The sequence below is a fragment of the Coptis chinensis genome, chromosome 7 (genome assembly GCF_015680905.1).
Source record: "Coptis chinensis isolate HL-2020 chromosome 7, ASM1568090v1, whole genome shotgun sequence".
Lineage (NCBI taxonomy): Eukaryota > Viridiplantae > Streptophyta > Magnoliopsida > Ranunculales > Ranunculaceae > Coptis > Coptis chinensis.
The window spans coordinates 50,511,128-50,523,775 of record NC_141462.1 but is presented as its reverse complement, the minus strand read 5'-3'; the positions used below and the strand labels follow the sequence as shown (position 1 = coordinate 50,523,775).

Here is a 12,648-nt window from a genome sequence, read left to right as displayed (position 1 = left end):
TCTCACCGCTAACAAGATATACTAGAAATATTAAAAATATTCTAGGGTGAACCGTCGTTAAGACCAAACAGCATAAACCTACTAATTAACGTACCAAATAGTAGGGTCATAAGTCGTAACTTGCCTAGTAGAACGGGGAGTACAACTAGTAAAGACAATGTAATACAACCTTGAAAGTTTATTAGTTGTTGGTAGCTAAGAAGAAACAAATCTGATAAGCTGGTGTGGCATGTGTACTATTTTCGTTTGCAATGTCAAAATTGATTATACAATTATTATCTTGTAGTAGGAAACATGGAAATGGATAAAAGTTGGATACAATTATCAAATAGGTTTTCGCCAGCGTATAAAAAAAGAATTCATGATTTTATTGATATTGCTCGTGGTCATGTAGATAGTGTGGGCAGGACTAGGTGTCCATGCAAAGAGTGCAAAAATAGGAATTACAAGCACATCAATGAGGTAAATGCTGATCTAGAGAGGTTAGGCTTGGACAAGAAATACACTCATTGGGTGTTTCATGGAGAAGAATATGAGGAATTAAGTGATGATGATGATGACAATGATGATGATGGCAATGGTGTTCAAATGGTAAATTTTGATGGGTTAGATGACATAATTGAAGATTTACAAGCTTCAACATATGTGTGTAATTTGGAGCCTCAGGTGGAACATGGGGAATTCGGAGATGATGATGCATTGAATGCAATAGAAGGTGAAGGTGCCTTTAACAACAATGGAGGAAATGTAGATCCATATGATGACCTTTTGAGGGAAGTACGCCAACCTTTGTATCTAGGTTGTAAGATTTCTAAGTTAGATTATCTTGTGAAATTGCTTCACTAAAAAGATAATAAATCGCTAGAGTAACAAATCGTTCACTATTATTCTCTAGTTGATTAAAATTGGATTGCCTAAAGGTGAGACACTACCAAAGTCTTATTATGAGGTGAAGACATTAATGCATAACCTGGGACTTGGTTATATCCCAATACATGCATGCAAGAATGATTGCATGTTGTTTTGGAAAGAAAATGACAATCTTCAAAATTGTCTCGAATGTGAGGAGCCGAGGTATAAAGTCTATGAATGCAAGACTAAAAAAATACCACAAAAAGTGTTGCTTTACTTTCCACTTAAACCAAGGCTCAAGAGGTTGTTTATGTCGAGGGTTACTATTGCAGATATGAGATGGCACAAAGAATAACATGATCGGGAGGAGAATGTACTCAGGCACCCAGCAAATTCTCAAGCTTGGGACGATTTTGATAAGGAACATGAGTGGTTTGCCAATGATCCTCGCAATGTTTTCTTGGGTCTTGTAACTGATGGATTTAACCCATTTGGCAATATGAATAGCCAATACAGTATGTGGCCTGTAATGGTGATACCATATAATTTACCACCATGGAAGTGTATGAAAGAACCGTTCACCTTCATGACGTTACTTATTCCAGGACCTTCATCACCTGGGAATGATATCGATGTCTATTTATGACCTTTGATTGATGAAGTTAAAGAGTTGTGGAAAGATGGGGTAGAGATTTATGATGCAGTGGCAAAGAAAACATTTCGGTTGCATGCTGCAGTGTTATGGACTATAAATGATTTTCCCGCATATGGTAATTTATCTGGTTGGAGTACTAACAACAAACTAGATTTCCCTAATTGTAACAAGGATACAGTTTCCATGTATTTGAAGAATGGACAAAAGTTGTGTTATATGGCAAATCATCATTTTCTGCTGCCAAGGCATGCTTGGAGAACTTGTGGCAAACAATTATTTGATGGAAATAGGGAGAGCAGGTTGCCACCTAAAGAGTTTTCTAGGGATGAATTGTTATCACAAGTGAACACCCCTTTAGAAATTTGGAAAGCCTAAAAAGAAGAGAAATCGTACCGAGATACGGTTGAACTGGACAAAGAAGAGCATATATTTTGAGTTACCGTATTAGGACACTCTTAAGCTGCGACACAACCTTGATGTTATGCATGTTGAGAAGAACATATATGACAATGTTGTGGGGACATTGCTAGACATAGATAGCAAAACAAAAGATTAAGTAAAAGCTCGATTAGATTTGGCGGCATTGGGCATAAGAAAAGAGTTGCATCTAATCCCAAGAGGTGATAAGTTATCCCGGCATGTTACACATTGTCATATTCAGAAAAAAAAATCTTTTTGAGAGTGGCTGAAGTCGATGAGGTTTCCTGATGGCTATGCATCTAACATTTTTGGATGTGCAAATGCTAAAGATGGTAAGATAACAGGAATGAAAAGTCATGACTGTCATGTGCTATTGCAACAACTTCTCTCGGTTGCAATACGTGGTTTCTTAATGTGTGGGCAAGCCTGTTAGTTATTAATGGTGGCCACTAAGGGTGATTTTTAACCTTGGGGGTATTAGGGTCTTTTTACAATTTTTTGAGAAAACATTATGCAAAACACATGAGAGTTGAGACTTTTAGGTTTAGGAAACCCTAGCACACCAGTTAGGGTTGGGCATGAAGGAGATGAATCTGAGAACAAAACACCATCGAGTGAGGAGGACATGGACTTCTGCACGAATGTACTACTGTAAAAATATGGAGAGGGTTCTTTGGAGAAATTCCAGAAAAGATTGGGCCTTGTAAAAGTTCTAATTGGGAAACACTACAAGATAGAGGATCTTCCTTTAGACATAGCTCTGCGAATTCAGGAAGCAGAAAGCAAGGATGTCGAGTCAGCAGAAGCAGCAAAAGTGAACTATAGTACTAAAGGTAGTGAACTAGGAGAAAGTGGATTTGATGAAAAAGTCTCAAGTGATCGTGAAGGTCTAGAAAAAAAAAGAGGTGTTGGATTTAGTGTTACACAAGGATACAGGAAATAAGAATTCCGAGATAGCATCACAAGGAACCAATGAAATGTTCACGAAGTTGCAACAAGCTATTGAGACATACTTCAAAGAGACAAAGGGATTGGGAGAGAAAGATACCACTGGTCATAGGATAATAGGATCCCAAGCAAAGAAAGCTGATATGGGAGACACTGCATCAGTTACTGAAGCAAAAAAATTATCAGAGATGAATAGTACGTGGGCTGATATGCTTGGAGGGAAGTCTGTGGGTACAGATGAACTCAAGTACATTCCACCATCTATGGTTAACGACAAGGCTGTAGTACATGTTAGCAGCAATCAGTTCTTAGATCTTAACAAAAAATTTGAAAATATTATTGTTGGGTCGTTTGTTGGAAAAAAGTTGAACTACAATTTTGTAAAGGATATAGTAAGCTGCACTTGGAGAACAAAGAATTTTGTGATAAAACCATATGGGGATACCATGTTTACCTTCAAGTTTCAGAATGATGATGAGAGGAAGGCAGTTTTAGATCTTGGTTCTTTCCACATTGTGAGCCAACTATTTGTAGTTAGGCCGTGGAAGCTTTTTGTCGACGTAGAAACCCGTGAACTTAAAACAATACCAATATGGGTAGTTGTGAAAGGTATGCCAATGGAAATGTGGAATAAACAAGGATTTAGCCAAGTTGGGAGTGCTATAGGTGTGCAATGTTCACTGATCGCTTAACTGAGAATATGTCTCGCACATCTTATGTAAGGTTGTACGTAGAGATAGATGCGAAGTGCCATTATCCAGCTAATATACTAGTGATTTTGAATCAGAAGAGAGTATACAAAGTATCATTTGAATACAATTGGAAGCCGCAGAGATGTATGGGCTGTGAAGTATTTGGCCACTCCGACCAAAGCTATCCCAAGAAGGTGAAACTGGAGAAAGATAGTGTTAACAAGGTTTGGCTGCAGAAACCGAAACCTATAAGTACAGATGGGGAAGTGCAACAAAGAGCGGAAGCACAAGTAGATCAGAAGCAGAAAGGAAAGGTAGTAGGCAGTGAGGTGCAGGAAATTCATAAGATTGATGAAGATGGGTGGGAGTCACCTAGTAAGAAACATAGATGTATAAGGTATACCTCGAATGGAGAAGGAACCTCGAGGGGAAATGCGACAGTAGAAGAAAAGACTGATTGTGATAAAGAAATACGAAATAAAGAGCAGGAGAGAAAAGAGCAAGAAATACAAAGTGAAGGAAATAAACACCCAGAAGTGAGACGTGTTGAGAGCAAAAATGAGAACTCAACAGTGCAAGAGGTGGGACATGAGGAACAAGGCGATATACTAGTAGAGAAGGAACATACTAGAAATAGCAAAGGTAAACCAATGGGGGCAGAAGCGAGAAGAGTACAGGTATCAAGCCATGGGGATAACCATTTCAAACATCTCTCTGACAACACTGCCATAGGTACGATTAAGAGAAAGGAAGTGGGGCAAGTTCTAAAATAGGTAGAAAGAACAGTAGAGAGTGCTAGCAGTAAAGAAAGGGGTAAAACTAGCCTTTTGGTATACCCAAACAAACGTAAATGATGATAAATCTTTCATGTTGGAATGTGCGGGGATTCAATCAAGCTTTTAAGCAAGTTGAAGTTAGAGAAATGATAAGGAAGTACGAAATAAGTGTTATGGGACTTGTCGAGACTAGAGTAAAGCAGAAGAATCAAGATAGAATATTCAATAAGACTTTTACAGAGTGGAGAATGGAAGGGAATAGTAATGGAACTGAATTGGGGAATATTTGGTTCTGCTGGAATCCGAGAGAGTGTGGGGCAAAACTGATGCAAAAAGACTCACAACAGATTACAATGGAAGTGGATACAATATCAAGTGAGTAGTTTGTAGTATCAGTTATGTATGGTAGTAATGAACTGGGGATAAGAAGGCAGCTGTGGAGAAGCATTCTAGATCTATCATGCACTATCTAGAAACCATGGATTATCTTGGGTGATTTTAATTCGATTTTGAATACCCAAGAGAAGATAGGAGGAACTGAGGTGAGACCTTATCATTATGTAGATCTTTTAGATTGTGTTAATGCCGCAGGATTGGTGGATATAAAAAGTAAATGGAATTTTTTAACTTGGACTAACAAGCAAGAGGTGAGGGTTAGTTGTAAATTGGATCGAGTGATGGCCAATGCAGAATGGGTAGGAGCTTATAGGGATCATGAGGCTGACTTTAGGAACCAAGGAGCAGTTTCTGATCATTCAGCCATGATAGTAACTTCAATAGCTCAGAAAAATAAGCAACGCAAAACCTTTAGGTTCTTTAATTTCTGGTATACTGAGAAGGGATTCATGGATGTAGTAGGGGATACATGGAAGAGTGCAGTTGTTGGTATTCCTATGTTTGTCTTCATGAAGAAGCTAAGGTTAACAAAGGCGGCACTAATACAGTGGAATAGAGAACGAGTTGGGAATGTGATAAACAGAGTCAACAAAAGAAAAAATTCAATGGATCAAGTACAAACGCAGTTGCAAGCACAGCCCATGGATCGATATTTGATTATAAAAGAAAGGGAAGCAATTACAGCACATGTTCAAGCTATTAACTCTGAGGAGGATATGATACGACAAAAATCGAGGGATCAGGTGATAGTAGTGGGAGATAATAATACCAAATATTTTTTCAAGTCTATGCAAGCACGAAGGGTAGTTAACAAGATAACATGTTTGAAAGATGCGGCTGGAAATGTTATACAAGACTCAAAAGCTATAGGAGATGAGTGTGTGGCTTTCTATGAAGCTCTTTACAGTCCTAGTAACATGACGCCAGTGGATTTCTCAATTTTTCAGGATATGGACCCTCGTCAATAGCTTGACATGAGAGAATGGGATAGATTACAGCAGGATGTGACAAGAGATGAAATTATAGAGGCCCTAGCAGACATTGATAATGATAAAGCTCCGGGGAGTGATGGTTTCTCTTATTTCTTTTATAAATGCACTTGGAAAATTATTGGCGAAGACTTTATAAGAGTAGCAAAAAACTTCTTTCAGACTAACCAGATGTTAAAAGAGGTAAATTCGACATGTATTACTCTTATCCCTAAAGTTCTTATACCTACTTCAATAGGGGATTACAGACCTATTGCTTATTGTGGGGTGATGTACAAATGCATAACTAAGGTCATGACGAAAAGAATGAAAGGTTTCAGGATGAAATTGGTTAACTCTAATCAATAAGCTTTCATATCTGGAAGGAGTATACAAGATAATATTCTACTATGACATGAGATCATGCATAATTATAACAGGGATCAGCACCTGCCCAGATGTGCTGTTAAAATAGATTTGAAAAAAGCTTATGATTCAGTGAGGTGGGAAGCGGTGGTTTTTGCAATGCAAAGAGTAAGAATACCAGCCAGGTTTATTACATGGGTTAAAGCTTGTGTGAAGACACCTTCTTATTCTATCATGATTAATGTGTCTTCTTATGGCTACTTCAAAGGTAGAAGGGGGATAAGACAGGGAGATCTAATCTCACTGTATCTCTTTGTAATGGTTATGGATCTTTTCACTGATATTATGCATTAGAGTGTGAGGACTGGAATGTATATGTTACACCAAAAGTTCATAGACCCTCTAATCACTCGTCATTTGCAGATGATTTAATGGCATTTATGTACGGGGATATAAAAAGTGTGAATACTCTCAAGCAAACCCTGGAGATTTTCAAAGTCGTGGCAGGTCTAGAGGTGAACCAAAAGAAGAGTAATATTTTCTTTGCAAGAGTGGATGATGTCACAAGTATAAAGATAGAGTAAGTTTTGCAATTTGAAAGACGAGTGCTGCCAGTGAGATATCTGGGTTTACCCTAGATCACTACGAGGTTAAGATATGTGGATTGTAGTCCTTTGGTGCAAAAGGTGGCAAGGAGAATTCAAAGTTGGAAGGGAAAGCTACTTTCTTATGTAGGAAGGTTACAGCTTATCAAAGCAGTGTTAAACAACCTGAGTGTCTACTGATTGGTTTCTTTCAAAATCCCTCAGAAAACTTTTCAGGACATCAATAGATTGTGCCAGAATTTCTTATGGACAGGGCCAGATTGTACACAGTAACATGCCTTAATTGGGTGGGAAGCTGCATGTTTCCCTTATGAGGAGGGAGGACTAGGGATTAGGGACTTGGGAAAGGTTAATCAAGCGGCTACAATGAGGCACATATGGAAGATTGTAACAAAGGCAGAGAACTTATGGGTAACATGGATATACAGTAATAAGATAAAAGACCAGAGTTTTTGGACTCTAAAGATTCCACAAGACTGCTCATGGAGCTGGCGAAACATTCTAAAAGCCGGAGAAGAGGCAGCTGAGATTGTCAAACACCAAATTGGTGATGGGAAGGATACAAGCTTCTAGAATGAGCCATGGTACTCAACAGGGATATTGAGGTCGAAATTTCCACAAGCCTTATTATATAATAGTTTATGCCATGTGCAGAACAAGGTATCGGATTTTATAGAAGCAGGGAGAAGGAGTTTTCCGCAAAATGTTCAGACTCACCTCAGAGAATTTATTTCGGAGATTGAGGATATAGATATAATGGGGCAAGAAGATAGAATAGTCTGGACTGCTTTGAACCATGGAGAGTACAACTTAAAAGAGACTTACGAAAGTTTGAGATGTTTCAGACAAAAATTTAAGTGGGCCAATATTGTGTGGTATTCAAACAGAATACCGCGCCATTCGTTTATAACATGGATGGCTCTAAGTTGTGGGCTGAAGACTCTGAAGAAACTTAAGGAGTGGAAGAAGGTCCAAGTAGATACTTGTGTGCTGTACTGGCAAGGGACCGAAACTGAACACCATCTATTTCATCACTGCAGTTTCGCAAAAAAGGTATGGAATCTTATTCTACATAGGTTGGGTTTTAGTAGAGTTGTTGCGCTGACATGGGAAGGAGAGGTGGAATGGGTTGAAACAGTTACAAGAGGAAAAGGGTATGTTCAAGATGAAGTTCAACTTGTGTGGAATGGGTTTGTGTATATGATATGGAAATCGCGCAACGATCGCATCTTCAAGAACAAGAATGCATACGCACATCAGGTGTATGAGGAAGTGATCAGCACTACTAGAACTAAGCTCATGGGTATGAATGTCACTATGAAACAAGGTTTTGAAGCACAACATTTCATGGAAACATGGAATATGGACGTGGGGATTATAAATGAAAGAAGACAGTTATGTAAATGGGTGAGAGCAGAAATGGATGTGTACAATCTCAATACATATGGGACTGTACATGGAGTTGATGGGGGATGGGCAACAATATTACGAAATGGTAATGGCGAAGCCACAGCAGCAAGTCATGGTAGCTCACAATTGAAGAGCATCTCGCTGATTAAGTTGCAGGCAGTTGAGCAAGGAATCCAAATGACGTTAAGGCATGGCATCAAACAGCTCGAGGTACAGACAGATTCTACCAATGTCATATCCTTCTTGAACATTAGAAGCAAGCATCCATGGATGGCAGAGAAACTTGTGCGAAGAATACAAGCTATGAAGGAAGAGCTGGAGCATTTCAATATTATCCATGTTTTCAGGGAAACCAATAGGCTAGCTAATGCTTTGGCCCAGAACATTCCTACTAGTAGAAACATAGAATTAGTTCCTAGTTCTTTTTTTGAGGATGTATTGAAGATCCTAGTGGAAAGCAATATGTAAGGATGTAACAAGCTATTATTTTATTTTATGAAAAGGGGTAGGGGACCTCTCAAAAAACCTCTCTTACTGATAAAAATAAATAAATAAATAAAAAATACGTGGTTTCTTGTCGAAGGTTTTTTTTTTTTTTTTTGGTTGGCAAGCGGGGTTTTTAACAAGGTCCCCTACCCCTTTATTAAAATAAAGGTTAGAGTCAATTACATCTCATATACTATTTTCCACTAGCATCATCATGTACAATCTTCCTAATATCTTCTGAGAATGAACTAGGGATTAGTTCAATAAAACTCACATTGGGCACATTTGTCTCTAATGCATCAGCTAGTTTATTACTCTCCCTATACACATGTACTATTTCAAACTTTTCTAACTCTTGAATAATATGCTTAACATCCTTGATGATGTGTCTCACCTGCCACGGATGTGCTCCGATCCATTAAGAAATGAAATCACATTTTTTGAATTTGTCTGCGTACGCACTCTTTTGATGTTTCTTCTCTTCGTCAACTTTAATCCTTGATGTAGCCCCTAAAGTTCAATCAATGCTATCTCTTGAAAACAAGACTTTCCCTGAGCTGCCACAACTACTTCACCTATCTCACTTCTGATCACAGCAACCCACCCACCTAGCTATCCTTGCAACATTCCATCAGTGTTTAGATTGAACATTCCTTCTTCCCCTCTTTCCTAAACACACATCAGCCTTGTCTCACTCTCTATTCTTGTGTTTACATTCCACCTATCCATAAATCTTTGTCTCTCGGGCCCTTCTTCCATTTTGTAATTTACTACACTCAGTTTGATCTTTACATCACCAACATTCTTGTGAATAATTTCTTGCGAAGTTCTGTGTTGATTCTTGAAGATTCTCACATTTCGTTCCTTCCACATCCAATAAAAGAATGCATTTATGATGAGCTTCAGTGCGTTTTTCTTCCCTCCCTTGCCTTTACTCTCCTATAGCACCCATTTAAATTCATCTTCCCACGTCATGGCCAACTGTCTTGAGTACCTTGCATAAGTGATGAGTTGTATCCATATATATTTTGAAAAGTTACCATGGAAATACAAGTGCTTCTCCGTCTCATCTTCCCTCCAACACAGCACACACAATTTTGATTGCACTACATCCCACTCATACATTTTATTTATTGTTTTTAGAGATCCTTTCATTATCATCCACCTAATGAACAAATGTCTTGGGATGTTGTTCTGAAACCATATGGTACTGTGCCAATTATTGCTTTGCAGCTTCCTCCTCAACATCTGGTAAGTATCTTTTAGCTGGGACTCACCATATAGCGAATCAGTCCACACTACTTCATTTGTTCCTGCATGTATTGTTACTTCCTCTTTCATCTCTTCCCCAATCTTTGGGCATTCTCTCACCAAATGATGTGTTATACTCTATTCCCCATTGTTGATAAAGTTCACTACAGGTGCATTCAAGTGACAACTTGTATCATAAGTGAAAGTTTGGGGAAACTCACTCTTTAAAATACCTCTTGAGTGCCAAGGATCCTGCCAGAAAAGAGTGTTTCTACCATTTCCAATATAATGTCGTGATATGAGTTTTGCATAATCCCTATTGTTCAAAATAGCTCGCCAGCTATATGACCAATCATTAGGGATCTTTATGCTCTAAAAGTTCTTAGTTTTGATTAGGTTCTTCCAAATCCAAGAAACTCATAAGTTATCCTTTCTACTTACTAAATTCCACACATGACGCATAATGGCAACTTTGTTCACAGTATTCACATTTCGTACTCCCAGCCCACCTTCTTCATATGGATGGCACACTTTATCCCACCAAATCAATGCATGAGATGGTAAGCAATCTGGCCCAGTCCAGAGAAAGTTTCTACATAACTTGTTTATCTCATCTAGAATGCTTTGAGGCATTATGTAAGTTGCAAACCAGTATACACTCAAGTTACTGAGTACCGACTTAATAAGTTGTACCCTGCCAGCTTATGAAAGCATCTTACCTCTCCAACTCTGCATTCTCTTTCCCATTTTATCTATCAAAGGCAAAGCATCCGTATGTGTGAGTCTAGTCGTGATCAAAGGCAACCTTAGATACTTTACAGGCAAACTCCCCCTAGAAAATTGCATAGAGTTGCTTATAGAATCACATATCTTCACTCATCCCTGCAAAGAAAATTTGGCTTTTCTGAACATTCACATCCAATCCAGTACTCTGCTTGAACATTAGAAGATTACTCTTTAAGCAATCTGCTATTTCAAAATCACCATACATGAATGCAATTAGGTCATCATCAAATGATAAATGAGTGATGATAGGATCCTTGCACCTATAATGAAGTTTGAATTGTCCTTCCGGCACATTATGATGCATAAGCTCTGTTAGTAACTCCATTACCATAACAAACAAATAAGGAGACATAGGATCCCCTTGTCTGCTTCCTCCCTTGCCGTGAAAGTACCCATAAGGTGTCCCATTCACCATAATAGAGTAAATCGGAGTTTCTATACATACTTATACCCATGCAATGAACTCTTCTGGCATGCCATATCTTCTCATAGCAAACACCACTGTTTCCCATCTCACAGTATCATAGGCTTTCCTCAAATCAATTTTTGCCGTACATCTAGGAGGTGCCTCATTCTAGCAGTGAGTATCTTTGTAATGCATTTGTATACCACACTGCAACATGCAATTGGTCTGTAATCCCTAAGAGAGGTGGGACTTTGTACTTTTGGTATCAAAGCTATGCATGTAAAGTTTACCTCCCCTAACATCTTCTTAGATCTGAAAAACCCCTGAATTGCCTTCACAAAATCATCTCTAATAACACTCCATGCAGACTTGAAAAAATTAGAAAAGAAGCCATCATTACTCGGAGCCTTTTCACTATCAATATCAGCTAAAGCTTGCACAATCTCATCCTTTGTTATTGATTTTTTCATCTCATCTTTCTCATCTTGTGTAGCCTGGTATCTGGGCTGCATCCGGGCATATACATTGATAACCATAAAAAGATAAAGTTTACCTACGAAATGAACGATAAAACTCAAAACGTAAGTAAACTAAAACTTAATTACGTGCCTAAATTTATCAAAGATTGTTTTACTCTCGATCTATTGAACAGATATAGTGGAGTAGGAAGTTCGTTCCACTCCTAGTCCTTCCGCATGCTGTGTTTTCTAGTCTAATTACTCTACTCTAAGTCTAATGAGAGATTCATGAAATGATAACTAGACTAAGATGCAACTACACACAAGATGCAACTAGTCGACTATTTAAACAACTATGGGAATACTACATCGATTCTATGATAAGGAGTTAGAGGGAGATTGATTCCACCTTAGCTCAACTTAATCCACTAACGACGAATCGTCGTAATCCGAATTGAACTGCCCAGAAATAATCTGGTTATTCCTAATCCCTAATTACACATGGCATTTCTACCAATTCATAACTAGCATGTGAACAATTACACCTATTCTCATGGTGAACTAATCATTTCTAGAGTGGAAAGGAAATTATGACTATTTAACATTAACATAAATGAAGCCTTCATCAAAGCTTCGCAACCCCCTCTAATGGAGGTTTAGTCGGGAATCATCACGCTATCATTCCCAATCAAATTCGAACAAGACATGATCTAAAGATTGAAATTTGCTTAATTTAAACTTCAATAGCAACTACTCATGCAAGAATTATTTCAATCTAATTAAGACAACTATTGAATCTAAGAATTAAACTAATTAAGTAAAGGAAATGAACTAGATTATCAAGAACACTAATTTATTAATCTAATAAAAATCAATACAATAATGTAATACTGAATTTAAAACAGGAATAACAACTAATTAATTTAATCTAGAACTAAGGTTTAATGGATACTTTCTATTCTAAACTCCTTTATTTTCTAACCTAACTATCTATCTCTACAAAGAATCAAACTTTTGTTTTTATACTTTCAGATCCAAAAATCGTGCATGGGCTTGGAGCCATGTTTTGGGCCGGAAAATCGGGCCCAAAACCCAATTCTTTCAGTCCGAAAAGGGCTCTTCAGCTGGATTTGGCTTCAATAGACTTTTCATCCACTTTTGCTCCTCTGATTG

General features: G+C 38.1%; 1 protein-coding gene across 1 annotated transcript; it reads left to right on the top strand.

Moving 5' to 3' along the window:
- The first annotated feature begins 5,713 nt into the window (after positions 1–5,713).
- On the top strand, positions 5,714–7,251 carry LOC147487824 (uncharacterized). The gene is made up of 5 exons (XM_086574151.1): positions 5,714–6,000; positions 6,148–6,341; positions 6,428–6,588; positions 6,744–6,861; positions 6,974–7,251. Exons 1-5 carry the CDS (start codon positions 5,714–5,716, stop codon positions 7,249–7,251), a joined length of 1,038 nt encoding a protein of 345 aa, XP_086430277.1.
- The last annotated feature ends 5,397 nt before the right edge of the window (positions 7,252–12,648 follow it).